The sequence below is a fragment of the Euleptes europaea genome, chromosome 12, assembly GCF_029931775.1.
Source record: "Euleptes europaea isolate rEulEur1 chromosome 12, rEulEur1.hap1, whole genome shotgun sequence".
In the NCBI taxonomy this organism is placed as follows: domain Eukaryota; kingdom Metazoa; phylum Chordata; class Lepidosauria; order Squamata; family Sphaerodactylidae; genus Euleptes; species Euleptes europaea.
This window is the reverse complement of record NC_079323.1, coordinates 7,800,789-7,825,828: the sequence shown is the minus strand read 5'-3', so window position 1 is coordinate 7,825,828 and position 25,040 is coordinate 7,800,789. Positions and strand designations below refer to the sequence as shown.

Below are 25,040 nucleotides of genomic sequence, written 5' to 3'. Positions count from 1 at the left end.
TCCAAGTTGGCAGCCATCATCACATCTTGAGGCAGGAAGTTCCACAATTCCTACTGAATGGCTGCCCCAACCCCAGTAGGTTGCAGATGCTGTGGTTGGAAACAGGCAGGCAGTTCTTGCCCATCTAACTGAGTAACTTGAAGCCTTTCTTTAAGGATCTGTGCAAGATCCCCTTGCAGTGGCATGGTTTCCATCAATCTTTTGGATTCACCGCAAAACTCTTCAGATTATGAATTCCTTCCAGAGTAGAGCCTGGGCCACATAGGTCAACCTAAATCTGAGCTGCCCTGGGATTCTGATGCCGATGGAGCTACAAGTATCTCATGAATGACTAAACCATCTGTGGTCAGTCATAAGGGGACATCTGTGGTCTGTGTTTGTAATTAAAACCCCAGCGGAATTCCAAACAAAAGGAAACCCATCCAGAGCGGCCACTGAAAAAGCATCCTTCCCTAATCAAAAACTTGGAATGGAAAGAGCTGGTACATCATAATGCCTGTTAAAAATATCCCTGCGTTGTGGACAAGCTATCACTGACCGAGCCTTTCGGCTGGATTTTTCATCCTGAAAGGACAATAGAAGATCTTTTGGGGAGCCTTTTGAAGGTGCCACCCTACAAACAAGCTGCCCACACCTGGGCATTCTTTCCCTCACCTGGTGCAGGTTGGGAGGGTTCCCCTATTAACGTCCATTCTGTAAAATGTGTAAAATATAGAATAAAATAATAAAATGTGCCACACAGCTCTTTAGGAGTGCATGTAATGAGCTGCTTAATGATTGTTGGAAGTTTAATGGTTTTTGTTATATTTTAATGAAAGGCAGACTAGAAGTGAAGGCATAAATAAACTCAAAGCCGGTGAAAAGACATGAGCTCTGCATGATCTCATCAAAGCAACGGGCCTTTCTTGTACTGGCAAAATGTTACCTCAAAATAGCCATTCTTTAACAGGCAAAATGAAGAAGAGTTGGTTTTGATACCCCAATTTTCTCTACCTTTAAGCAGTCTCAAACCGGCTTACAATTGCCTTACCTTCCTCTCCCCACAACAAGCACCTTGTTAGGTAGGTGGGGATGAGAGAGTTCGGAGAGAACTATGACTAGCCCAAGGCCACCCGGCTGGCTTCATTTGTAGAAGTGGGGAAACAAGCCCAGTTCTCCAGATTGGAGTCCACCGCTCTTAACCACTACACCACGCTGGCTCTCTAATTCCATCACTGTGGAAATCTTGAGTTTTAGATCAGGGTGTCTCACACTATCTCAGACTAGTTATGTATGGGAGAAAGCGTCACCAAGTTAAGCTTGTGGCGTGCAGTTGAAAGGAAGTTACGGGAGGAAGTGAAAGAGAGCCAAAATACAGGCAACATAATTTCCATTTTAAAAATAAAATTGTAAAATCAGTAGAGGTTTCTGTTTTCAAACAGCTGAATCAAACGTATAGAGGATGGTGCCGAGTTGTTTTCTGTTGCCCCAGAAGGTCGGACCAGAACCAATGGGTTGAAATTAAATCAAAAGAGTTTCTGTCTAGACATTAGAAAGAATTTTCTAACAGCGGGGTTCCTCAGTAGAACAGGCTTCCTCGGGAGGTGGTGAGCTCTTCCCCCCGGAGGTTTTTAAGCAGAGGCTAGATGGCCATCTGTCAGCAATACTGAGTCTATGACCTTAGGCAGATCATGAGACGGAGGGCACCTTGGCCATAGAGTAGGGGTCACAGGTAGTGGGGGGGGGAGGTAGCAATGAATTTCCTGCATTGTGCTGGGGGTTGGACTAGATGAACCTGGTGGTCCCTTACAACTCTATGATACTGTGATTCTATGAGTTTCATTAGTACTCAGAAAAAAATCCCTAGAGAATAAGATTCCCAAATGTGGAGAAGGTGGCACTGAAATATGTTTCTTAGTCCCACATCACACAGATTGAGGCCATGGCCCCATGCAGATCTAATGCTTGCTCTGCACAAACACTGGCTTGTATATCTGGAGTTAGCCCGCCAACTCGCCTCGCTTTACCCCATCCTCGGGCCTTACGTTATTGTGCAAGTATATAGATGTACATTATAATTCCCTTGAGGGAACTTGAAATAATAGTTTCAAGTGGGTTTGCAACCATGTTTACAAAGGGCATCTGGTTTATTAATGTCTTTTTTGGATTGGCGTCCACGTTTCTGCTAATCGTGGCCGAGGTTGGGAAGGAAGAAAGGAAAAACCACGTGGAATAAAGGAAAGGGTACGCATTGCCAAGGCTGGTTTCCCATTAGCAGGGAGTCAGAATTGGATCTTCACTGGGTACTAGAAACTTGATCTGCATAGTACAGTCATGTGGTTATACCTCCCTTATAGCCAAGTTAGAGAGCCAGTGTGGTGTAGTGGTTAAGGTGTCGGAGTAGGACCTGGGAAACCCAGGTTCAAACCCCTACTTGCGCCATGGAAGCTTGCTGTGGGACCTTGGGCCAGTCACGCACACTCAGCCCTAACCCTGACTAGTATTTGGATGGGAGATATCCAAGTAATGCCAGGGTTGTGACATGGAGGGAGGCAATGGCAAACCACCTCCCAAAGTCTCACCTTGAAAACCCTACAGGGTCACCCTAAGTCCACTGTGATTTGACGGCAGAAAAACCCAAACAAACCCTGATAGCCCAAGCGAGCCTGATCTCATCAGATCTCAGAAGCTAAACAGGGTTGGCCCTGGCTAGTATTTGGATGCGAGGTCTCCAAGGAATACCAGGGTCGTGACGCAGAGGCAGGCAATGGCAAACCACTCCCAAACGTCTCTTGCCTTGCAAACCCCACCAGGGGTCGCCATAAGTCAGATGTGACTTGATGGCGAAGAAGAAGAGTCGGTTTTTATATGCCGACTTTCTGTACCAGTTAAGGAAAAATCAAACTGGCTTACAACCATCTTCCCTTCCCCACAACAGACAGCCTGTGAGCTTGGCGGGGCTAAGAGAGCTGTGACTAGCCCAAGGTCACCCAGCTGGCTTCATGTGGCGAAGTGAGGAAACCAACGAGGTTCATCAGATTAGTGTCCTCCATGCATGTGGAGGAGTGGGGAATCAAACCCGGTTCTCCAGATTAGAGTCCACCACTGCAAACCACCATTCTTAACCACTGCACCGTGCAGCCAAGTTGGTGTAAATAGAACAGTGTTCTCAATGGGGAGCATATACACCCCCCCCCCCCGGGAATGATGTATAAATCACAGGGGAGGGGGTGCATTTGGAGTTACTGGGGTTTTAAGCTGCCCCTTTTCGCTACGTGCCAGTGGCTTATGACATCCTGTGGAAGAAAGCTCTTGTATCTGATTCACACTGCCCTAAGTACGAAATCCCAGATAATACATTTCATCTCTGGGCCCTTAAAAACAAGGCACACGATAAATGGGAACCAAACCTAATATTAAGGAGTTGGCTGACGGCCATTTGCCCACGAGTGTAACTCTTAACACATGCCTGAAAACATGTGTGTTCTATACTTATCACGAATACACCTATATAACACCTATGCTGCCTTGTTTACAATGCTGTTTTTATGACCTGATGATGATGTGGGTTTTTTGTTTTTTGTTTTGCTTCAGGCACTTGATGATGATATTGTGCTTTTGGGAGACAATAGTGGATTAGAAGTTAAGAAGCACAGGTGCCGCGCACATGTTAACCACCTCTGTATATTACAATATGGGTGGGGTTATGTATAAGCAGCCTCCTCATTGTTTCCAAAGACATGCGTGCAGACGAAGAAGAAGAGTTGGTTTTTATATTCTGTCTTTACCACTTAAGGGAGAATCAAACCGGCCTACAATCACCTCCCTCCCCCCCACAAAAGATACCATGTGAGGTAGGTGAGGCTGAGAGAGTTCAGAGAGAACTGTGACCAGCCCAAGCTCACCCAGCTGGCTTCATGTGGAGGAGTGGGGAATCAAACCCGGTTCACCAGTGTAGCCTCCTCCACTCATGTGGAGGAGTGCGGAATCAAACCCGGTTCTCCAGATCAGAGTCCACCGCTCCAAACCACTGCTCTTAACCACTACACCACGCTGGCAGTGTGTTAATGTGTCAATTGGCAGCTACTTCCAAGTGCCCTGCTGGGTCTGAAACTAGATAACTCATCAGGATGGAAACCCAGAAGCAACCTGTATTTTCCCCTGAGGGCTGTGGCAAATAAAATACTGCAGCCCTTAAACTGTACAGGTTGAGTATCCCTTATCCAGACTTCTCTGGAACAGAAGTGGTCCGTATTTTGGATCTTTCCCTATATTGGAATATTTTGGAATTTTTGGATATGCATAACGAGATATCTTGGGGATGGGACCCAAATTCATTTATGTTTTATATGCACTTTATACACGTAGCCTGAAGGTCATTTTAAACAGTATTTTTAATAATTTTGTGTACATTGAACCATCAGAAAGCAAAGGTGTAACTCTCTCACCAGAATACCTGTATCAGCAGTTAAACAAGAGCGATAACACACAAATGAACAACGGCAGACTTTCAGTCTCCACCTACGATGCAGTGTGCACTGCATGTTACATATCTAAAAGGAAATCCTATGCCAGTGATGGCGAACCTTTTAGAGACCGAGTGCCCAAACTGCAACCCAAAACCCACTTATTTATCGCAAAGTGCCAACACGGCAATTTAACCTGAATACTGGCCTGAGTGCTCTGCTCCCCTCCAGCTATGCCACGCTGTGAGCTATGCTGCCCTCCAACCTAGCTCCTCTCCAACCCCACCACGGGAATCACCTTCGCCACAGACTCAACAGGCTGCCATCTGCGCCGCACCCTCATGCCGCATGTGAGCCGCCCTGCCGCATGTGACGGGAGGGAGGAAGCGCTCCCATTGGGCTGCTGGGCAGAGGGGCGGATGATGTGAGAAATGCCCTCAGGCGCGTGTGGAGAGGGGGAGGGGAGCAGCCCGGCCCCACGTCCCTCTGGCTTTCTAGTATCGAACTCAGGCGAACTCTGTTCTGGGGTGACGGCGCGCGTGCCCACAGAGGGGGCTCTGAGTGCCCCCTCTGGCACGCATGCCATAGGTTCGCCACCACTGTCCTATGCCATGGATTTTGGGGAAAGAAGAGGCCTTTCCTAATATTGAAAACAAGGCATGGTGGAATGGTGCGGCAGTGTTTAGAATGCTGTATATGGTTACAATGACCCTTTTTTGCAGTATGGCATTATAGTGCTAGAAAAGATGCCGAAAGGAAAGCAAAATCAGTCAAGGGCATCGAAGCACCTTCCTTCCTTACTAATGCTAAAATGTTTGGGGCATCTGGCTGGTAAAGAATCGGTCTCCCCTGTTGCTGTCATCTCAATTCTTTTTAAATAGAATCATAGAGTTGGACGGGACCATCAGGGTCATCTACACAATGCAGGAAATGCATCTACACAACCCCCACACAATGCAGGAAATTCACAACTACCTCCTCCCACACACACCCAGTGACCCCTACTCCATGCCTAGAAGATGGCCAAGATGCCCTCCCTCTCATCATCTGCCGAAGGTCATAGAATCAGCACTGCTGACAGATGGCTATCTAACTTCTTAAAAACCTCCAGGGAAGGAGAGCACACCACCTCCCAAGAAAAATCTTGATTTCTTGTTAAGGAGTTATTCTCCTTAAAAAAGAAAAAGATAAGAAAATTCATGGCTTGTTGGTGTGGACTTCAAAACTGCAGGAGGATATCCTGTGCCTTCCCTGAACTTTTTGCAAGCAAGAGAATAATGCAGGCAGAATGTGCCCTTTTGCCCTTGGGGTCATGTACCAGTAGCAGGAATCTCGGGGGCCTTTCCCATAACTCGGGAAACTGAGCCCCAGCCATGATCTGTCCTTAATACAGTATTCCCATAAGCTTGGATCCTGCAGCAGAATGGTATGGTTAGGGGGTGGGGTATCCTCCTGTTTTGCCCCCTCTTTAATCACAGCTTGATGAATTCTCCAGCACTGCCATCGTGAAATAGGAGAATGCAACCACGAAGGAAAGGAAATAGATTCACAAAAGGATGATGGAGAATACTGGGGAGGGGCATAGCTTCCCCCCATCTTCCTAAAGCAGCCAATGGTTTCAGGAATTCACCCCTCCAGCGTGAGGAAGTGGTTAGGAGCGGCAGACTCTAATCTGGACAACCGGGTTAGATTCCCCATTCCTCCACATGACGCCTACTGGGTGACCTTGGGCCAGTCACAGTTATTGCTGAACTCTCTCAGCCCCACCTACCTCACAAGGTGTCTGTTGTGGGGAGGGGAAGTGATTGTAAGCTGCTTTGAGACTTCTTAAAAGTAGAGAAAAAGCGGGGTATAACTACAAACTCTTCATCTTCTTCCACTGTGCTTGCTTGCAGCGCAGCTGAGAATCCCATCCCCAAGGAGCATGGTTATTAAACATTAATTGTAGTATGTGTAGGTTTTTGATCCCCATGTTCCATTTTGATGGGAAATAGAAGTAAAATATAGTTTAAAAAATTGCAGCTTGCAGCGCTCTTTAATATTGTTCAAGAGATGCCTGTTCTAGAGATGTTGAAACTAGCAGGGTAGAAACTCTGGATGTCTTGGCGCAGTTGCCATTACGTCATTTGTGCTGTCTGTGCATATTGTTAAGGTGCTGTCCGCTGTCTGAAGCCTTCCCTAGAGCAACTGGCAGTGTCAGCCTTTGTTCATGTGAACATAGGGTTCGATCTCTGTTAACGCAGGCAGGGTGCGTAAGCAGTCGGGGTTCTGCTTCAGCACAGCTGCTGTTTGCAACTCTTCCAAAAATGAGCGTTGGAAGTGGACTCAAGCTTCCAGATAGAAACATCCAGAGGCTGTAGAAAAGAGCAAGAATCCAGCAGCAATCTGCTGAAGCTGGAGGGGGAGAGATTCAAAACTGATAAAGTATTTCTTCACACAATGCATAGTTAAATTGTGGAACTCCCTGCCCCAGGATGTGGTGATGGCCGCCAACTTGGAAGGCTTTAAGAGGGGCGTGGACATGCTCATGGAGGAGAGGGCTATCCATGGCTACTAGTCAAAATGGATGCTAGTCATGATGCATACCTATTCTCTCCAGGATCAGAGGAGCATGCCTACTCTATTAGGTGCTGTGGAACACATTCAGGACAATGCTGCTGCAGTCGTCTTGTTTGTGGGCTTCCTAGAGGCACCTGATTGGGCCACTATGTGAACAGACTTGATGGGCCTGGGTCTGATCCAGCATGGCTTTTCTTCTGTTCTTCTGTCCCTGCAGATAGACCACTTTGGCTTTGCTGAAGACGGCACGTTCAAGCAGCGCTTCCTCGTAGCAGACCAGCACTGGAGGCCAGATGAGGGGACCATCCTTTTCTATACTGGCAACGAAGGCGACATTACCTGGTTTGCGAACAACACGGTGCGCATCACTCTGGCTTCTTCCTCTTCCTCAACATTCGGGTTCTGTTGCATTTAAGAATGGTACCCCCCTGCAGGTCTAAAATCCCTTTTCTTCTCTGCCAGGGTCTTATGTGGAACATAGCTGAAGAGCTTGGCGCCATCTTGATTTTTGCTGAGCACCGATACTATGGGGTGTCTCTGCCCTTCGGAAACAAATCGTTCGATGTAAGTACCTTCCCCCAGCAGAATTAGCTTCCAGTTCTGCAGAAAAATTAAAGCTCTTAACGTCTAGAGCAGGAATCCCCAACCTTTTTGAGCCTGTGGGCTCTTTGAAATTCTGATGTAGTGGTGGGCACAGCCTTAGAGGCTGCAGGGGGTTAAACTAGATGACCTTGGTTGGCCCTTCCAACTCTGTGATTCTAAGAGGCCGAGCCAGCCACAATATAGCTGCCACAGGAGGCAGAGCCAACCAAAAATGTGACGGAATGACGTAGGGTTGTCAGGTCCCTCTTCGCCACCTGCGGGAGGTTTTTGGGGTGGATCCTGAGGAAGGGGGGGTTTGGGGAGGAGCTTCAATGCCCTAGAGTCCAATTGCCAAAGTGGCCATTTTCTCCAGGGGAACTGATCTCTATATGGTAAAGCATCCTGTTAAATATAGCCTCTTCCCTCGAGCCGTGTGAGGAGTGGTGCGACAGAGCCAATCCCTGGGGAGGGAGGGGCTTCAGACTCTCTTCTGTTAACGCAGCCGTCCTCCCCTCTTATTTCAGGATGCCAGGTACCTGAACTACCTGACGTCGGAGCAAGCGCTGGCGGACTTCGCGGTCCTCGTTCAGCATCTGAAGAAGACTATCCCAGGAGCCCAGGACACCCCTGCCATTGCCATAGGGGGGTCATACGGAGGGATGCTTGCGGCTTGGTTTCGAATGAAATATCCCCACGTAGTTGCTGGGTGAGTGCCGGGAATAAAGCTCTAATAAAGACAAGGAGATTTCTTGGGAAAAAACTGGTAATTCGTTGTACAGTATGGAAATGTTCAAGAGAGGCGATATGAGAACCGTCTTCAAGTACTCGAAGGGCTGTCATATAGAGGAGGGTGCAGAATTGTTTTCTGTTGCCCCAGCAGGTTGGACTAGAACCAACAGGTTGAAATTCCAGGAAAACCTGAAGGCCAGAGGAAAAGAGGAAGGCCCAAAGCAAGATGGATTGACTCGATAGAGGAAACCTCGGCCTTCAGTTCGGAAGACCCCTGAGCAAAGCTGTCAATGACAGGACATTTTGGAGGTCATTTAATTCATAGAGTCGCTATAAGTCAGAAGCTGCTTGACGGCACTTCACACTCAGACACCACAGCCAAAAAGGTCCCTTGTCTGGTGCTCACCTTCTTCACATTCAATAACTATTGTGGGTCTCTCCAGTGAGGGGGCTGTGCAGGCGACCCACCCACATATTGACTCACTGTGTGTGGGGGGGGAGGGGGGAGCGGGCACGAGCGTGCTGGCACTGCTGCCCGCCTCTGGGACCGCAGAACCATCTGCACTGAGCGAACGCGTGGAGGAAGTCCCCACACTTACATCCGTTCCCCTTGATCAGCAAAGCTGCTTTCCAAATGCTGTTGATGACTGATAGGGGGCACACAGACCTTTCCTCCACAGATTCACCCCATGCAGATGACTCGGCAGGTGGGGTTGAGGGTCCAGGCCCGTGTTCTCGCTCTCCCTCCCCTTATAGAACCATAGGGTTGGAAGGGACCACAAGGGTCATCTAGTCCAACCCCCTGCACAATGCAGGAAATTCACAACTACCTCCCCCCCCCCGAGCCCCAGTGACCCCTACTCCATGCCCAGAAGATGGCAGCAAAACCTCTTCAGGATCCCTGGCCAATCTGGCCTGGAGGAAAATTGCTTCCTGATTCTGAAGTGACGATCGGCATTACCCTCAGCATGCAAGAAAGACCCACGAGAGCCAAACACTGACTCATCCCTTCCTGCCCTCCCTCTCATGATCTGCCTAATTTCACAGAATCAGCATTGCTGACCAGATGGCCATCTAGCCTCGGCTTAAAAACTTCCAAGGAAGGAGAACTCACTACCTCCTGAGGAAGCCTGTTCCACTGAGGAACCACTCTGTCAGAAAGTTCTTCCTAATGCTTAGCCAGAAACTCTTTGGATTCAATTTCAACCTTTTGGGTCTGGGCCGACCTTTTGGGGCAACAGAAAACAACTCGGCACCCTCCTCTATATGACAGCTCTTTAAGTACTTGAAGATGGTTATCATATCACCTCTCAGTCATCTCCTCTCCAGGCTAAACACATAGTGAGTGAATGTGTGGATTGACCATCTACCAGGGTTAAAGAGCTGAAGTGGCCATGGAGGGAGCCGCCCTCCACTCAAGGTTGACATGGAGTTTGAATCCGAGTCAAGCGCTTAAACACATGCAGGGTATCTGATGAAGGGAGCGGTGACTTTCGAAAGCTCATGCTGTGGGAGCCAGCGTGGTATAGTGGTTAAGAGTGGTGGTTTGGAGCGGTGGACTCTAATCTGGAGAACCGGGTTTGATTCCCCACTCCTCCACATGAGTGGTGGAGGCTAATCTGGTGAACTGGATTTGTTTCCCCACTCGTCCACATGAAGCCAGCTGGGTGACCTTGGGCTAGTTACAGCTCTCTTAGAGTTCTCTCAGCCCCACCTACCTCACTGGGTGTCTTGTGGGGAAGGGAAGGTGATTGTAAGTCGGTTTGATTCTGCCTTAAGTGGTAGAGAAAGTCAGCATATAAAAATCTCTCCTCCTCCTCCTCCTTTCTTGTTGGTCTTTAAAATACTACCAGACTTGAATTTGGCTCTTCCACTACAGACCAAAACGGCTGCCCACTTGAAACATGCAGGGTGTGTTTTCTCCCCAGGCGCTTGATGAGATCTGCTTAGTAACTGGATTCTGTCTGTCTCGCCTCTATTCCCAGAGCTCTTGCGGCTTCGGCTCCCATCTGGCAATTTGAGGACTTGGTTTCTTGCGGCACCTTTTATAACATAGTGACTCAGGACTTCCAAAAGAGCGGGAACTACTGTTCGGAAAACATCCGGAATTCCTGGGCCGCCATTGACCGCCTGGCTTCCACAGGTAGGCAGTGAGCGAGAAGGGGGATGCTCTGCCGGAATGCATGTCTTTTATTTAAAGTATTCATGCCTGGCTGTCGTACTTTGGTCCCATTATGAGAAGACCGGAGTCACTAGAAAAGACAATCATGCTAGAAAAAGTTGAAGGCATCAGGAAAAGGGGAAGACCCAACAAGAGATGGATCGTGACTCTATAAAGGAAGCCCCAGCCCTCAGTTTGCAAAACCGGAGCAAGGCTGTTAAGCATAGGACTTTTTGGAGGACATTGATTCATAGGGTCACCGTGAATCGGAAGCAACTTGGTTGCCGCAAACAGGGATCTCCCGCCTCTCCCTTTGCAGACCCTGCACAGATTTTCATGCCCTCCCACCTGTAAACTCAGCAGGGTTCTCTTGGGGCAGTGTCAGGAAGTTCACGACCCCGCTGATTTCAAACTGCTTTAATAGGGCATTACTGGGGAAGGACCGCAGCTTTGTTTGCATGTTGAATGTCCTGGATTCTCTCACTTGGCCTGTGCCCTTGGAGAGCCACTGCTGGCTGGAGTGGGTAACACAGGGCTAGACTAGCCTACGCTCTGACCCTGCGGAAGGCAATGTCACGTGCTCCTGGGTGCAAAGGGCCCCAAGCGTCCCAGGTGCGGCCTGTATGTAGTTCAGGCGAATTGGTTTGGCATTCACCTCCGTTCTCTCTTCTTCAGCGGCAGGCACCCGGTGGCTGACTTGTGCATTTCGACTGTGCAGTCCGCTGACCACCGCGCAGGATGTGGCCAACTTCAAAGGCTGGCTGACAGAGACGTGGGTGAATTTGGCGATGGTGGATTACCCCTACAAGGCCAACTTCTTGCAGCCACTCCCTGCCTGGCCTATTCAGGTAACTGAACAATGGGTGAGGTGGGTTCTGTGTCAGGTTTCCCACCCCCTTCTGCTAGATGAAGAAGAGTTGGTTTTTATATGCCAGTTTTCTTTCCCGCTTAAGGAGGAATCAAACCGGCTTACAATCACCTTCCCTTCCTCTCCCCACAGCAGACACCCTGTGAGGTAGGCTGGGGTGAGAGAGTCCGGAGAGAAGTGTGACTAGCCCAAGGCCACCCAGCTGGCTGCATGTGGAGGAGTGGGGAATCGAACCCAGTTCACCAGCTTAGTGTCCGCCACTCATGTAGAGGAGTGGGGAATCGAACCCTGTTGTCCAGATCAGGGTCCACTGCTCCAAACCACTGCTCTTAACCACTACACCATGCTGGCTCCCTGCCGCTTTATCTTAGGAACTGTACATGGCAGCCACAGATTCAATAATGGGAAATGTTAAGCCCCTTCTGGTTGACCTGGACAGCTTCCACACTAGGTGTTGAACTGATATCTGTTCATTCATGACTCTGGATAATGTGTTTTTTACTCGAACCTGATTTGTGGAGACTTAAAAAATTAAATTAAAAATGCAACTGCGGCAGTAACTGGTAATACTAAATTGAGGCTTCCATTCGATCCTTCATCATTTTAACTTTCCTCAATGCCCCCCTTTTATAAAGGGGACTTCTACTTCCTGTTAACTCCTTGTTAACATTTTTCTTTTGTACCATCACAGTCCTGAATCATTAAACTGCAGTCGTGAAAAAGAAAGCAATTAGTACATCTTTAACTGTAAAATGAATGAATGTGTGCACACATGCCCCACCCTTACTAGTAAACAGGTTAAGACAGGGGTGTCAGACATAAGGCCCGTGGGCCTGATCCAGCCCCTTGAGAGCTCTTATCCGGACCGCAAGCCATCTGCAGCAGCCACACACACACCCCACACACACACACACACATATGCACACTTCATCTGGGCTGGCAAGGCATGGCCCGACCAAGTGACATTTGTGTCATATCCGGCCTTTATAACAATTGAGTTTGACACCCCTGGGTTAAGACTATATTCAGGGCCACACAAATTAATAGGGAACAACTCATTCGAGTCTTGTGAGGAAGCGGGATCTTTATTGCAAGGGGTAGAGAGGATTTAAAAGAAAAAATAGAGGCAAACAATTCTCCATAGTTTTATGCTGAAATCCAGTTGATGGCTGGATTAGAGGAGACCCCCTCCCCTCCCCAAATACCTAGATCCAGACCGGTTGGGTATCTGTATTCAGAGGAATGTCTCCTTTTGATCATCAGTGTTCGGATTCGCTTGAGAAACATCTTAGGAGGAAGTTTGGGTGTTGACAAGTGGAATAAAAATGGCCCGGGATAGAGAGAAGTAAGCTTCTCTGAACAGGACTTCCTTTTGAATGCATACTTAGTAGGATCTTGCTGGGGGTGCATGGGTAATCACTGTTGGATTTTTCTGGGGGATGTTGAGCGCCGTGAATTGTACTGGTTTAATTCCATTTCCTGCCTTGGCAGCATTAGCAGGTACTGGCATGGGAGCAGCTTTGGCACTCCTACTTGGCTGTGATCATTTTTTTAAGCCAGAAATGCTGTCTTCCTTTATTTTAAGGAGGTCTCTTCACCCCCCTCCCCTTTTCTTCCACCCATCCACCACTTGCTTTTTAAGGCCTGCAGAAGTCCCAAACGGGCATGTCTTGCTGAAGACCTTTGCAATCCCCCCCCCAGCCTTCCTCGAGATGCTTAGGTTCAGCGGTGCGCGAACCTGAGACGGTTTTCCTTCTCTGCTTTCAATCTCTGCTTTTGAATGTGTGCAATCTCTCTGGGTGGCATCAGCCGTTGCATTAGCTGACTCTTTCCCCCCTCCCCTTTTGAAACTGAGCCGGCTTCAGTAACAAAAGTAATGTGATTATCCAAACTGTGGAGGGAGAGGTGTATAGAGAGCTTAGGGGCAAGGGATCTGTTCAAACAGCTGAATGTAGCTGGCTAATCCGCTCAAATGTGAGTGGAGGGTCACCTCCGGCAAGCGGGGGCTTTTCTCTGTTTCCCACCCCTTTCCTAGCTGCTGGCTGCGGAAGGCAGCATGGCCTTAAACACAACTCCCTTTAACTTCCACGCTGCATATCTATGCCAGCAAAGACACTCTTGGGCATCCTTGGCCTTCCAGTCGAGAAGCTGTTTGTTGGGCTGGGTAGGCCTGGAATATATCTAAATGTAGTTCATTTTATTTTATGAGATTTATATCCCACCCTTTCCTACGAACATAAGAAAAGCCCTGCTGGATCACACCAAGGCCCATCAAGTCCAGCAGTCTGTTCACACAGTGGCCAACCAGGTGCCTCTAGGAAGCCCACAAGACGACTGCAGCAGCATTATCCTACCTGTGTTCCATAGCACCTAATGTAATAGGCCTGCTCCTCTGATCCTGAGAGAATAGGTATGCATCATGACTAGCGTCCATTTTGACTAGTAGCCATGGATAGCCCTCTCCTCCATGAACCTGTCCACTCTCCTCTTCAAGTCTTCCGAGTTGGCAGCCATCAACACGTCCTCTTTCAGATCTTTGATTCCAGTTTTTGGCACCCCTGTTTAATACGAACATAAGAAAAGCCCTGCTGGATCAGACCAAGGCCCATCAAGTCCAGCAGTCTGTTCACACAGTGGCCAACCAGGTGCCTCTAGGAAGTCCACAAACAAGACGACTGCAGCAGCATTATCCTACCTGTGTTCCATAGCACCTAATGTAATAGGCCTGCTCATCTGATCTTGGAGAGAATAGGTATGCATCATGACTAGCATCCATTTTGACTAGTAGCCATGGATAGCCCTCTCCTCCATGAACATATCCACTCTCCTCTTCAAGCCTTCCAAGGTGGCAGCCATCACCACATCCTGGGGCAGGGAGTTCCACAATTTAACTATGCGTTGTGTGAAGAAATACTTCCTTTTGTCTGTTTTGAATCCCTCACCTTCCAGCTTCAGCAGATGACCCCACCTTCTAGTATGATGAGAGAGGGAGAAAAGCTTCTCCCTGTCCTCTCTCCATACCAAGCCTGACTACAGTCAGGCTTAGGGCGGCTACCAACAGAGAGAAACAATCAATAAAAAAACACATTATGAAATGTAAAACTTGTACAGGTTGGGTATCCCTTATCCGAAATGCTTAGGACCTGAGGTGTTCCATATTTTGGATCTTTCTGTATTTTGGAATATTTGCATCTACATAATGAGATATCTTGGGGATGGGACCGAAGTCTAAATACAAAATTCATTTATGTTTTATATACACCTTATACACATAGCTGGAAGGTAATTTTAAACAATATTTTAAATAATTTTGTGCATGTGGGGCATCGTGGGGAACCTGCCGTTAGGCTATCCAGGCAAGTGACATTCAGAGGTGGTTTGCCATTGCTTGCCTCTGTGTAATAACCCTGGACATTAATGGTGGTCTCCCATCCAAGTACTAACCAGGGACAACCCTTCTTAGCTTCCGAGATCTGCTGAGATCAGGCTACCCTGGGCTATCCAGGCAAGAGACGTTCAGAGGTGGTTTGCCATTGCCTGCCTCTGCATAGCAACCCTGGGCTTCCTTGGTGATCTCCCATCCAAGTCCTAACCAGGGCTGACCCTACTTAGCTTCCAAAATCTGACGAGATCAGGGTAGCTTGGGCTATCCAGGCAAGAGACATTCAGAGGTGGTTTGCCATTGCCTGCCTCTTTGTAACAACCCTGGACCTTAATGGTGGTCTCCCATCCAACTACTAACTAGGGCTGACCCTGCTTAGCTTCCTAGCTCAGATGAGATGCGGGCCAGCCTAGGCCGTCCAGGTCAGGGTGGAACAACTGTATGTGCTATCAAGTCACAACCAACTTATGGCAACCTCAGCAAGGGGCTTTCAAGGCAAGTGAGAAGCAGAGGTGGTTTGCCAGTTCTTTCCTTTGCAGAGTCTTCCTTGGTGGTCTCCCATCCCAAGTACTGACCCTGCTTAGCTTCCCAGATCTGACGAGATCAGGCTCACCTGGGCCATCCTCATCAGGGCCGTGGGAGTCCCGTGGCACTTTTCAGGTTTGACAGCATTGTATCCAGCCTAAGCGTTTGTGAGTCAGAGTTTGCTTCATCAACAAACATTGAAATGGATCCAGCATGTCTATTTGAATACAGAACAGAAAAGTGGGTGGGTAAGGGGAGTTTTCCGGCTGGTGCAAAACAAGATCCCGTCCGAAAAGTCATTGGTTCATTCCAGGTAGTTTCGAAATACTCCCAGCGGTTACTTAGGCAAAACATAAACCCTTGAGCAAGTCGAGATATTCAGAATAAGACAGGAGGTTACAGTCCTATAGCTGAAGTAATTGAGACCTATAAAGGGTTTGGAATGTAAGATGTAAATGCCTATAGCGAGTTAGGAATCCCAGGTCCCTATTAAACTGCCTTGGGAAGGGGCATTTTCTAAAATTGCTAATGAATTTCAAAACCACCAATTTCTTGTTGGATTCTCCCCTTGTAAGAACTTTTAGATCAGCAGCTCTGGAAGATAAAAACATTGCCTTCTGAATATCACAACTCTTAATGCTTTTTTAAAATATATATATCCATATATTCTTTTGTACTGGGACTGAGCTGCTTGCCAGTGCATCTAATGGAGTGAGCTCTTGAGTCATGAAATCTTACGTTAGAATAAAGTTTGTTCACCTTTAAGAATACACTGGCCTCCGGTTTTATTCACCGTGGCTCAATGGTAGAGCATCTGCTTGGCATGCAGAAGGTCCCAGGTTCAATCCTCGGCATCTCAAGTTAAAGGGACTGGGCAAGTAGGTGATGTGAAAGACTCCTGCCTGAGACCCTGGAGAGCCGCTGCTGGTCTGAGTAGACAATACAGAGTTTGATGGACCAATCCCGACTCCTCTTTTGAATGGATACTTTCTCCCCTCCCCTTTTTCTACCTGTAGGTGGTTTGCAAATACTTGCAGCAACCCAAACTTTCTGACAAAGCCCTGCTGAAAAACATCTTCCAGGCTGTCAACGTCTATTACAACTACTCCGGCAATACGTCGTGCTTCAGCTTATCTCAGACAGCTACGCAGAGCCTCGGGATGCAGGGCTGGTATTACCAGGTATGCACGTCCCTCCCTCTGCAGTTCCTTGGCAGTGGGAACTAAAGGTAAAAGTCCCCTGTGCAAGCACCGAGTCATTCCTGACCCATGGGGTGACGTCACATCCCAACGTTTCCTAGGCAGACTTTGTTTGCGGGGTGGTTTGCCAGTGCCTTCCCCAGTCATCTTCCCTTGACCCCCAGCAAGCTGGGTACTCATTTTACTGATCTCGGAAGGATGGAAGGCTGAGTCAACCTTGAGCCGGCTACCTGAAACCAACTTCCGTTGGGATTGAACTCAGGTCGTGAGCAGAGCTTGGACTGCAGTACTGCAGCTTACCACTCTGTGCCATGGGGCTCTTTTGTGTGGGAACTAGGCCTTGCAATATTCAAAGCATCCTTTAAAAAAAAATCTTTTGTGACTCGTACAGCAGCCCTGCAAGTATTCCGGTATTTCCACCATTCAGAAAGTGGGTGGAAGAAGACGAGTTTTATACCCCATTTTTCTCTACCTTTGAGAAGTCTCAAAATGGCTTACAATCGCCTTCTCTCCCCACCCCCAAACAGGCACCTTGTGAGGTAGGTAGGGTCGAGAGAGTTCCGAGAGAACTGTGACTAGCCCAAGGTCACGCTGCAAGCTTCATGTGGAGGAGTGGGGAATCGAACCTGGTTGTCCAAATTAGAGTCTGCCACTCTTAACCACTGGACTACACAGACCTAAGTTTCCTGGTACAGACCTGAGACCCTGACCCTGCTTTCGCTTCCCTGATACAATAAGATTGTCTTTTGTTGACATATCTGTTGTAAGTGCAGCCCAGGGTGTGCAACTTCCGTCAAAGTTCATCCACTTCATAAGAACAGCCCTGCTGGATCAGACCAGTAGGTCCGTGTAGTCCGACATCCCATCTCGCACCGTGGCCAACCAGTTCCTCTGGAGGTCCAGCAACAGGGCATAGAGGCCTTCCCCAATGTTGCCTCCTAGCATTGGGATTCAGAGGTTTTTACTTCCTCTGGATATGGAGTCTTTCTGTAGTCACCATGGCTAGTAGCTACTGATAGACCCCATCATAAATCTGTCTAATCCCCCTTTAAAGCAGTCTGTTTGTGGCTATCACTATGGCAGTGAATCCCACATTTTGATCGCCTTGGTGATCTGCCGTACGCCCAGCCATGACGCAATCACTGTTCTACTTCCTTGTTTGGCAGTGGTGGCGCGTAAAGTTCGAATTGCTGTGGAATGCCCCTGCTGCAGGCATGGGTATATTTAAAGCCCTGCATCAATACCTGGCAAAGATGCGCGCGTGAAACTAATGTGCTGCCTCCCCTCCCATGTCCTTTTCTGCACAGGCATGTACGGAAATGGTGATGCCCATGTGCTCTGACGGCGTCAACGACATGTTCGAGCCTCAGAAGTGGAACTTCCAGGCCTACTCGGATGAGTGCTTCAAGGCGTGGGGCGTGAGACCTCGTCCTTCATGGATCCCCACTTCCTTTGGGGGGAAAAACATCAGCTCGCACAGCAACATTCTCTTCAGGTGAGGCGCCCATGTTTCATGCCTTGTGCAACTGAGTTTGAAACCCTTTTACCCACCTGTGGCTTGAGACTCCTTTGAATGAATAGATCCCCTCCCTGCCAACAGTACCATCCCCAGTAAGAGGTTGCTTTTCTGTGCTCTTTACATGAGTCCCTGAAGCTGTATTATACTGAACGAAACCCTTGGTCCAGCAAGGTCAGTATTGCCTACTCAGACTGGCAACGGTTCTCCATGGGGCAGCTTCAGCCAGCGTGGTGTAGTGCTTAAGAGCGGTGGTTTGGAGCGGTTGACTCTGATCTGGAGAACCGGGCTTGATTCCCCACCCCTCCACGTGAGCGGTGGAGGCTAATCTGGTGAACTGGATTGGTTTCCCCACTCCTACACATAAAGCCAGCTGGGTGACCTTGGGCTGGTCACAGCTCTCTTAGAGCTCTCTCAGCCCCACCTACCTCACAGGGTGTTCATTGTGGGGAGGAGAAGGGAAGTTGATTGTAAGCCGCTTTGATTCTTCCTTAAGTGGTAGAGAAAGTCGGCATATAAAAACCAGCTCTTCTCATTCTGGGCTCTTCAGGCATCTTGCAGACTGTGGGTTTTACCATCACGTGCCCAGGGAGGCAGGACTAAAGCTTCACTTCCTGTCCTCCTGGGCGGGAAAACCTCCCAATCCCAGTTTCCGTCCTTCCTTTGTAAAGGGAGGCAGCTTTGCCAGTCGGCTCCGTTAAAGGACGACCTATTGGGAAATTTCCTTCTTCTTTACTATCCTTTCCATCTATTTTCTCCTATTTCTTCCTAAGACCGCTCTGAACCTTTTAAAAAAAAAAATTCCCTCCTGTTTCTCCTCCCCCCCCACTTTGCTCTGGTGAGTAAGTTGGCGGGCGAACGTGGCGATTCTGAAGAGGAGCTCCTTTCCGAGGGAGACAACGACCGAGCCCTCGTTGCCTCAACAGGGCAGAGTCGGAAGGAAAGTTCCAACGACCGCCTTTGCGGTTCTGCGGAACTCGGCGCGGACAGCCCCAGCGCACCAAAAAAGGTGCACGCCTCCGGCCCGCCTGGAAATGGCTCCAAAAGGGCCGCTCGTCACAGCGAGAGGGCCGATACCAGACAGGGAGCGGAAAGATCATCTACCCAGAGTCCAGCCTCAGATTCTGGGAGTAATGTAAGCATAACCGATCCGGAGTCCCCCTTATCCCGCAGGGAAGCCTTTGATTTATTTAATGGGGTATTAGAAAGGCAGTCGCATATGCTTCAAGCCTTTAGTGACTCCATTTCACCTTTTCTTAAGAATTTGGGATTTAGCTCACGGAGTAATCCTCTCTCCCAGAACCAGCCTGATCAGCAGAATCAGGGTAATGAGGAACCCCTTAGGGGCTTGTGGCCAACCAAAGCAGCCAGAAAGGCTACTCACCAGAGTCAACCCAGAATTACTCAGGAGGATGATTCCTCCAATATTGCTGACTCTGAAGGGGAAAGTAGAGAGGACGGAGAGTATGAATCTGAGGACGATACTCCAGTTATTTTGGAGGAGCAACAGCCACGCCTCTCTGGGGTTGAGGACTTCCAGAATCTTTTAAGTAAGGCCTTGGTAGCCTTAGATTTAGATGAGGATCCTGAGCCTGCAGTAGAGACAAAAATGTCCAGGAAAAAGGGAGCCAAAGAATTTTTTCCCAGATCTCCCTCTCATGTCCATACCATTCCCTTTCCAGAATTCTTTGAAAATTAGGTCAGAGCTGAGTTAGATAAACCCTTAGCCAACAGACAATTCCCAGCCAACATCAAAAAGATGTATGCCATGGCCCCACAAGCCATGGAACTCTTTAAAAACCCCATAATAGACGCCTCAGTTGTGGCAGTCCATTCTCCTGACCTCCCTGCCGAGGATGGCATGGGAAATATAAGAGATCCTATGGATAGGAAAGCTGAGATTTTAACCAAGAAGGTCCATGAATCTTCTGCCTTAGCCATTCAAGCCTCAGCAGCCACCTCCATTATGGCCAGAGCCTCCATAGTCTGGATCAGAAAAATAGCCCAGCTATATTCTGGGGACAACCGCAGGATCACTGACGGGCTAAACAGACTAAGGCGGCGGCTTTTATGGCAGATGGTTCCCTAGACTCGATGACCTTCGCAGCTCGAGGCTTATCTTCCAACATAGCGGTCAGAAGGGCCCTATGGCTGAGACCATAGTAAAATAAATTCAAGACCAAATCCCTCACCCTTTCTTACCCATTTCAGGGGGGTAAGTTGTTTGGGGAAAGACTGGAAAAGATACTTGTCGAAGACAAGGACAAAAAGAAAGTCCTACCAAGATCGTACAGGAAAGATGGAAGACAATCTTCCTCGTATCCCAGCTTTAGATCCTTTCACACCCTTAACCGCTTCAAACCAGAGCAGAGAAGGGGTAGCTGGAACAATAACAGAGGCTCCTTTCGGAGGGGAGGGGGCAGATTTTTTCGTCCCCAACAGGGACAGCAGCAACAATACAGTGCCAAAGGAGACAAGTTCTCCAAGAGCACAAAACAATGACGCCAACTCAATAGCAGTGGGGGGAAGGCTACTAAATTTCAGTCACAAGTGGATTCCACCCCACACCGACACATGGGTAGCCCAAGTGGTGTGCTCAGGTTACCTAATAGAATTTGTAAACACACCAAAGGACAGGTTTCTAAAATCCCTGAGGGCTTTGAAACAAGAAAAACATTTAAGAACCCTGGCAGCCATAGATCACCTGGTTTCCATTCAGGCCATAGAGCCGGTCCCTCATCTAGAGTCTGGAAAAGGGACCTACTCAATCTTTTTTACCGTCCCCAAGCGAAACGGGTACTGGAGGGCCATCTTAGACCTAAAACAACTGAACAGGTCAGTGAAATACAGGAAATTCAGGATGGAAACGGTGAAGTCCAATTGTAGATGCCCTTCAACTGGGGGATTTCATGACATCCTTAGATCTAAAAGAAGTCTACCTTCACGTCCCAATTCACCCTCTCCACAGGAAATTCCTGAGATTTTTCTATGCCGGGAAACATTTCCAGTTCAGGGCTCTCCCATTCGGCTTGGGATCAGCTCCTCGTGTCTTTACAAAGATTCTAGTAACACTAGTGGCCAACCTCAGACAGGAAGGAATCAGAGTTTTTCCCTGTCTGGTCGACATTCTAATATGTTCCAGATCCAGAGAGGAGTCCTTAACTCACACACACAGTGTAATCCAGATTCTGACAGAACATGGCCTCTTGATAAATTTAGAAAAGAGCCACCTTATTCCGACACAAAGACTACAACACCTAGGAGTCATTCTAGACACCAAACAGAATCTAGTCCTCCTACCTCCAGACAGAATTTCCAAGATAAAATCCATAGCTCAGTCTCTAATCAGAGTCAACAAGGGAAAAATTACGTTCCTTGTCAAACTCATGGGATTAATGGTGTCTTATCTAAGTTGTGTTCCCTGGGCCAGGTTTCATTCGAGACCGCTGCAAAGGCTTCTTCAACCTCATCAGCACCTGATTGCCAGAAAGATAGACAAGACCATAGCCTGGAATCAAGACTTCCGGAACAGTCTCCCGTGGTGGTGCAATCACAAGAATCTCGACAAGGGCCTTCCCTTCCTAGTAGGGGAGCAGGTCCAACTATTCACAGACGCCAGTCTGGAGGGATGGGGAGCGACATGCAAATCCAACATCGCTCAAGGTATCTGGTCAGGGTCAGAGAAGAAACTTCACATAAACGTCCTTGAGCTCAGAGCCATTCGCCTGGCCCTGATTCACTTTCAGGACTTACTCATTCGCTGCCACGTTCTTGTTCGCACGGACAATGTGTCTGCCAAGGCACACCTAAACAAACGGGGGTTCCAGATCATCGAGGCTTCACATGGAAGCTATCCTGATATTGTCCTGGGCGGAAAAGAATGTAGTTTCCATCGCGGCGGAACACATCAGGGTGTCCTCAATCTCCAGGCCGATTGGCTAAGCCGTCAGACCGTAGACGAAGGAGAATGGTCTCTCAACAGATCCATCTTCCTTCAGATAGGAGAGAGATTCGGCCAGCTTGCAGTGGACCTGTTTGCCTCCGAGCAAAACCATCTCCTCCCTCGCTTTTTCACCAGGTACCACCACCCAAAAGCAGAGGGGATGGACGCACTGATGTCTCCGTGGCCCAAGGGCCTTCTTCTTTTTGCCTTTCCTCCCCTATACTCCCGAAGGTGATAAGGAAAATAAGACAGGAGAGAGCCATGATCATCTTAGTTGCTCCCTACTGGACAAAGAGACCATGGTTTCCCAGCCTCAAGGAAATGCCAGTCCAACAACCGTGGGAGCTTCCACCAATCCTGGACCTATTGATCCAGGGACCGTATCACCCAGACCCTCAATGGCTTTGCTTAGCTGCCTGGAAATTGAGCCGAGCAACCTTATAGGTCAAGGATACAACATCGGGATTGTTAATACCATGATCGAGGCCAGAAAACCTTCAACCAGAAGAATATATGACTTCTCGTGGAAAGCCTTTGTCCTCTGGTGCAGACATAAGAATGCTGATCCCCTGACTTCTGACGTCTCTAGGATCTTGGAGTTCCTACATGATGGCACAGAGCAAGGCCTCAGGGCAGCCACCTTACGTCGACAGGTGGCGGCCATTTCCACGGTTATCACATCGGTGGACGGTATTGTACCCTCTAGACATCCGCACATTCAAACCTTTCTGAAGGGTGTTATTCAAACTAGACCACCACCCATTCACCGTTTTCCCACCTGGTGGCTTAACGTGGTGTTAACAGCATTAACTCATCCTCCCTTTGAGCCCACTAGGGAGATTTCTTTAAAAATGCTGAGGATGAAGACGATTTTCTTTACAGCCGTTACCTCTGCTAGGAGGGTTTCCGAACTGGGTGCTCTTTCCGTACGAAAAGGTTTTTGTGTCTTTCATAAGGACAAAGTCGTACTTCTCCCTGACCCCACATTAATTCCTAAAGTGAACTCCATATTTCACCGCAAGCAGGAAATTCAGCTTCCGTCCTTTTGTCCCAACCCCAGCCACCCAAAAGAGAAGGTGTGGCACAAACTAGATCTTCATAGGACCCTCAGAGTGTACATTAAGCGTACTTCACCCCTTAGGCGTTCAGAATCACTTTTTATTTCCCTGAATAACCCAAACCGCGGCTGTAAGATGTCTCGGTCGGCCATTAGTTACGCCATTAGACAGTGTATTGCCGAGTCGTACAAATCTAGCAAGCTTCAGGTGCCAGCTGGCATTACTGCCCCCTCTGTAAGGAGTGCCTTCGATAGACAAGCATCAGTTGAGGAAATTTGCCGGGCAGCCACCTGGGCCTCGGTTTCCACCTTTGCCAGACACTGTAAAATTGACTCCATGGCGTCTGCCAATGCAGCCTTCGGCAGAAGGGTCCTGCAGCCCGTCGTGGAGGAGAAATAGACCCACCCAGACTAATTAGCTCTTGGAGATCCCACAGTCTGCAAGATACCTGAAGAGCCCACAACGAGAACGGAGCCTTGTTTACTTACATGAGGGCTCCTTCTGTTCTGGGATCAAAGGCATCTTGCTCGCCCAAGAGTTCGTTAACCTCCAGACGTTAGCTGTACTCATCAGTTCATTAACTCTGATCAAATCAATTCCAGTTAAGCTTATGGCTCCTTCGACCGCCATCTTGCGCATGGGAAGGAATATTCTTCAATGTTTAAACGGTTTTAATGTTTCCTTTCACTAGTTCTTATTCATTACACCTGTTTTTTCTATAGTGTTGTTTTTCCTTGCATTTACCTGTCTCCTTTAGCTCAGCGAGTCCGAAAACTGGGATTGGGAGGTTTTCCCGCCCAGGAGGACAGGAAGTGAAGCTTTAGTCCTGCCTCCCTGGGCATGTGATGGTAAAACCCACAGTCTGCAAGATGCCTTCGATCCCAGAACAGAAGGAGCCCTCACGTAAGTAAACAAGGCTCCGTTCTTCATCCTCTTATTTTCTTCTTCTCTTCTCCTCCTCCTCTTCTTCTCCTTGTTCTCGTTCTTCTTCACCTCCTTCTTGTTCTCCTTCTTCTTCTCCTCCTCCTCCTGTTCTTCTTCTCCTTCTCCTTGTTCTCCTTCTCCTCCTCCTTGTTCTCGTTCTTCTCCTCCTTCTCGTTCTTCTTCTTCTCCTTGTTCTCGTTGTTCTCCTTTTTCTCCTTGTTCTCGTTCTTCTCCTTGTCCTCCTCCTCCTCCTTGTTCTCGTTCTTCTCCTCCTCCCTTCCTTCTTCCTGCATTCTTGTGAGTTGCTCACAATGGTTGCCTTGAGTGACCCTCTCCACGGCACCGTCAAGGGGCCAATGATTTCTGGGGCGTTCCTCGCTTGCAAGCGCGGTGCTTGTGCTCCCAGGTGTGACTTATGTCATTCTTCCTTCTCCTCCTAGCAATGGCGGGCTTGACCCCTGGTCTGGGGGCGGAGTGACGCAGAACATCACGGACACCCTGGTTGCCGTCGTGATCCCGGAAGGGGCCCACCACCTTGACCTGCGCTCCAACAGCCCTTTTGACCCCAACTCTGTTCTGCAAGCCCGGATGCTGGAGGTTCACTTCATGAAGCTGTGGGTGAAGAAGATCGATCAGGAAAAACGCAGGAAATGACCTGGACCTTTTCGCCTCTTGTGGGCGGGACTTCCCCTTGACTTCATCCGGGAACTCAAGAGAGCTTGACCCGTTGAGCTGTCCAGGCTGAGAGGCAGCTCTCAGAAATATTGAGTGAGGACTGTGGATCTAAATCGGCAAAAATTGGTGGCGGTTTTTACTGGGCAACCCCAGTCTGTTCCTGTTGCCCTTTTTGCCCTTTTGCGGCCTGCCAAATAGCACAGTCAGCATTTAGGCAGCTCCCCCCTAACCCCCCCCTAAGGAAAATGCTGCCACTACTGCGGCATCGGTTCCAGAAAAATACAAGCACCAGCGTGTGTGCCATTTCATCCATTCTGGGATGCTTTCTGGAAAAAAGTAGGTCCAATTCGCACTCACCCCCAATCACCCATGTTCTTAGGAATGAGAACCTTGATGTTATGTAACTTGCCCCCAGCTCCACTGGCAGCCAGTGGTGTTTTGATGGCTTTAAAAGAAGATGAGACAGATTCGCAG

The 25,040-nt window shown here is 48.6% G+C and overlaps 1 protein-coding gene across 1 annotated transcript in view; it reads left to right on the top strand.

Annotated features, from left to right (window-relative positions):
• PRCP (prolylcarboxypeptidase) overlaps positions 1-24,545 on the top strand; it is a 37,461-nt gene extending 12,916 nt beyond the window's left edge. The window contains exons 2-9 of the mRNA XM_056858528.1: positions 7,222-7,362; positions 7,467-7,568; positions 8,111-8,292; positions 10,301-10,458; positions 11,152-11,324; positions 16,268-16,432; positions 17,758-17,945; positions 24,332-24,545. Of these exons, the coding sequence (XP_056714506.1) occupies positions 7,473-7,568; positions 8,111-8,292; positions 10,301-10,458; positions 11,152-11,324; positions 16,268-16,432; positions 17,758-17,945; positions 24,332-24,545 (1,176 nt within the window). The 5' untranslated portion in view covers positions 7,222-7,362; positions 7,467-7,472. The remainder of the gene's footprint in view (positions 1-7,221; positions 7,363-7,466; positions 7,569-8,110; positions 8,293-10,300; positions 10,459-11,151; positions 11,325-16,267; positions 16,433-17,757; positions 17,946-24,331) is intronic.
• Positions 24,546-25,040: the final 495 nt, after the last annotated feature.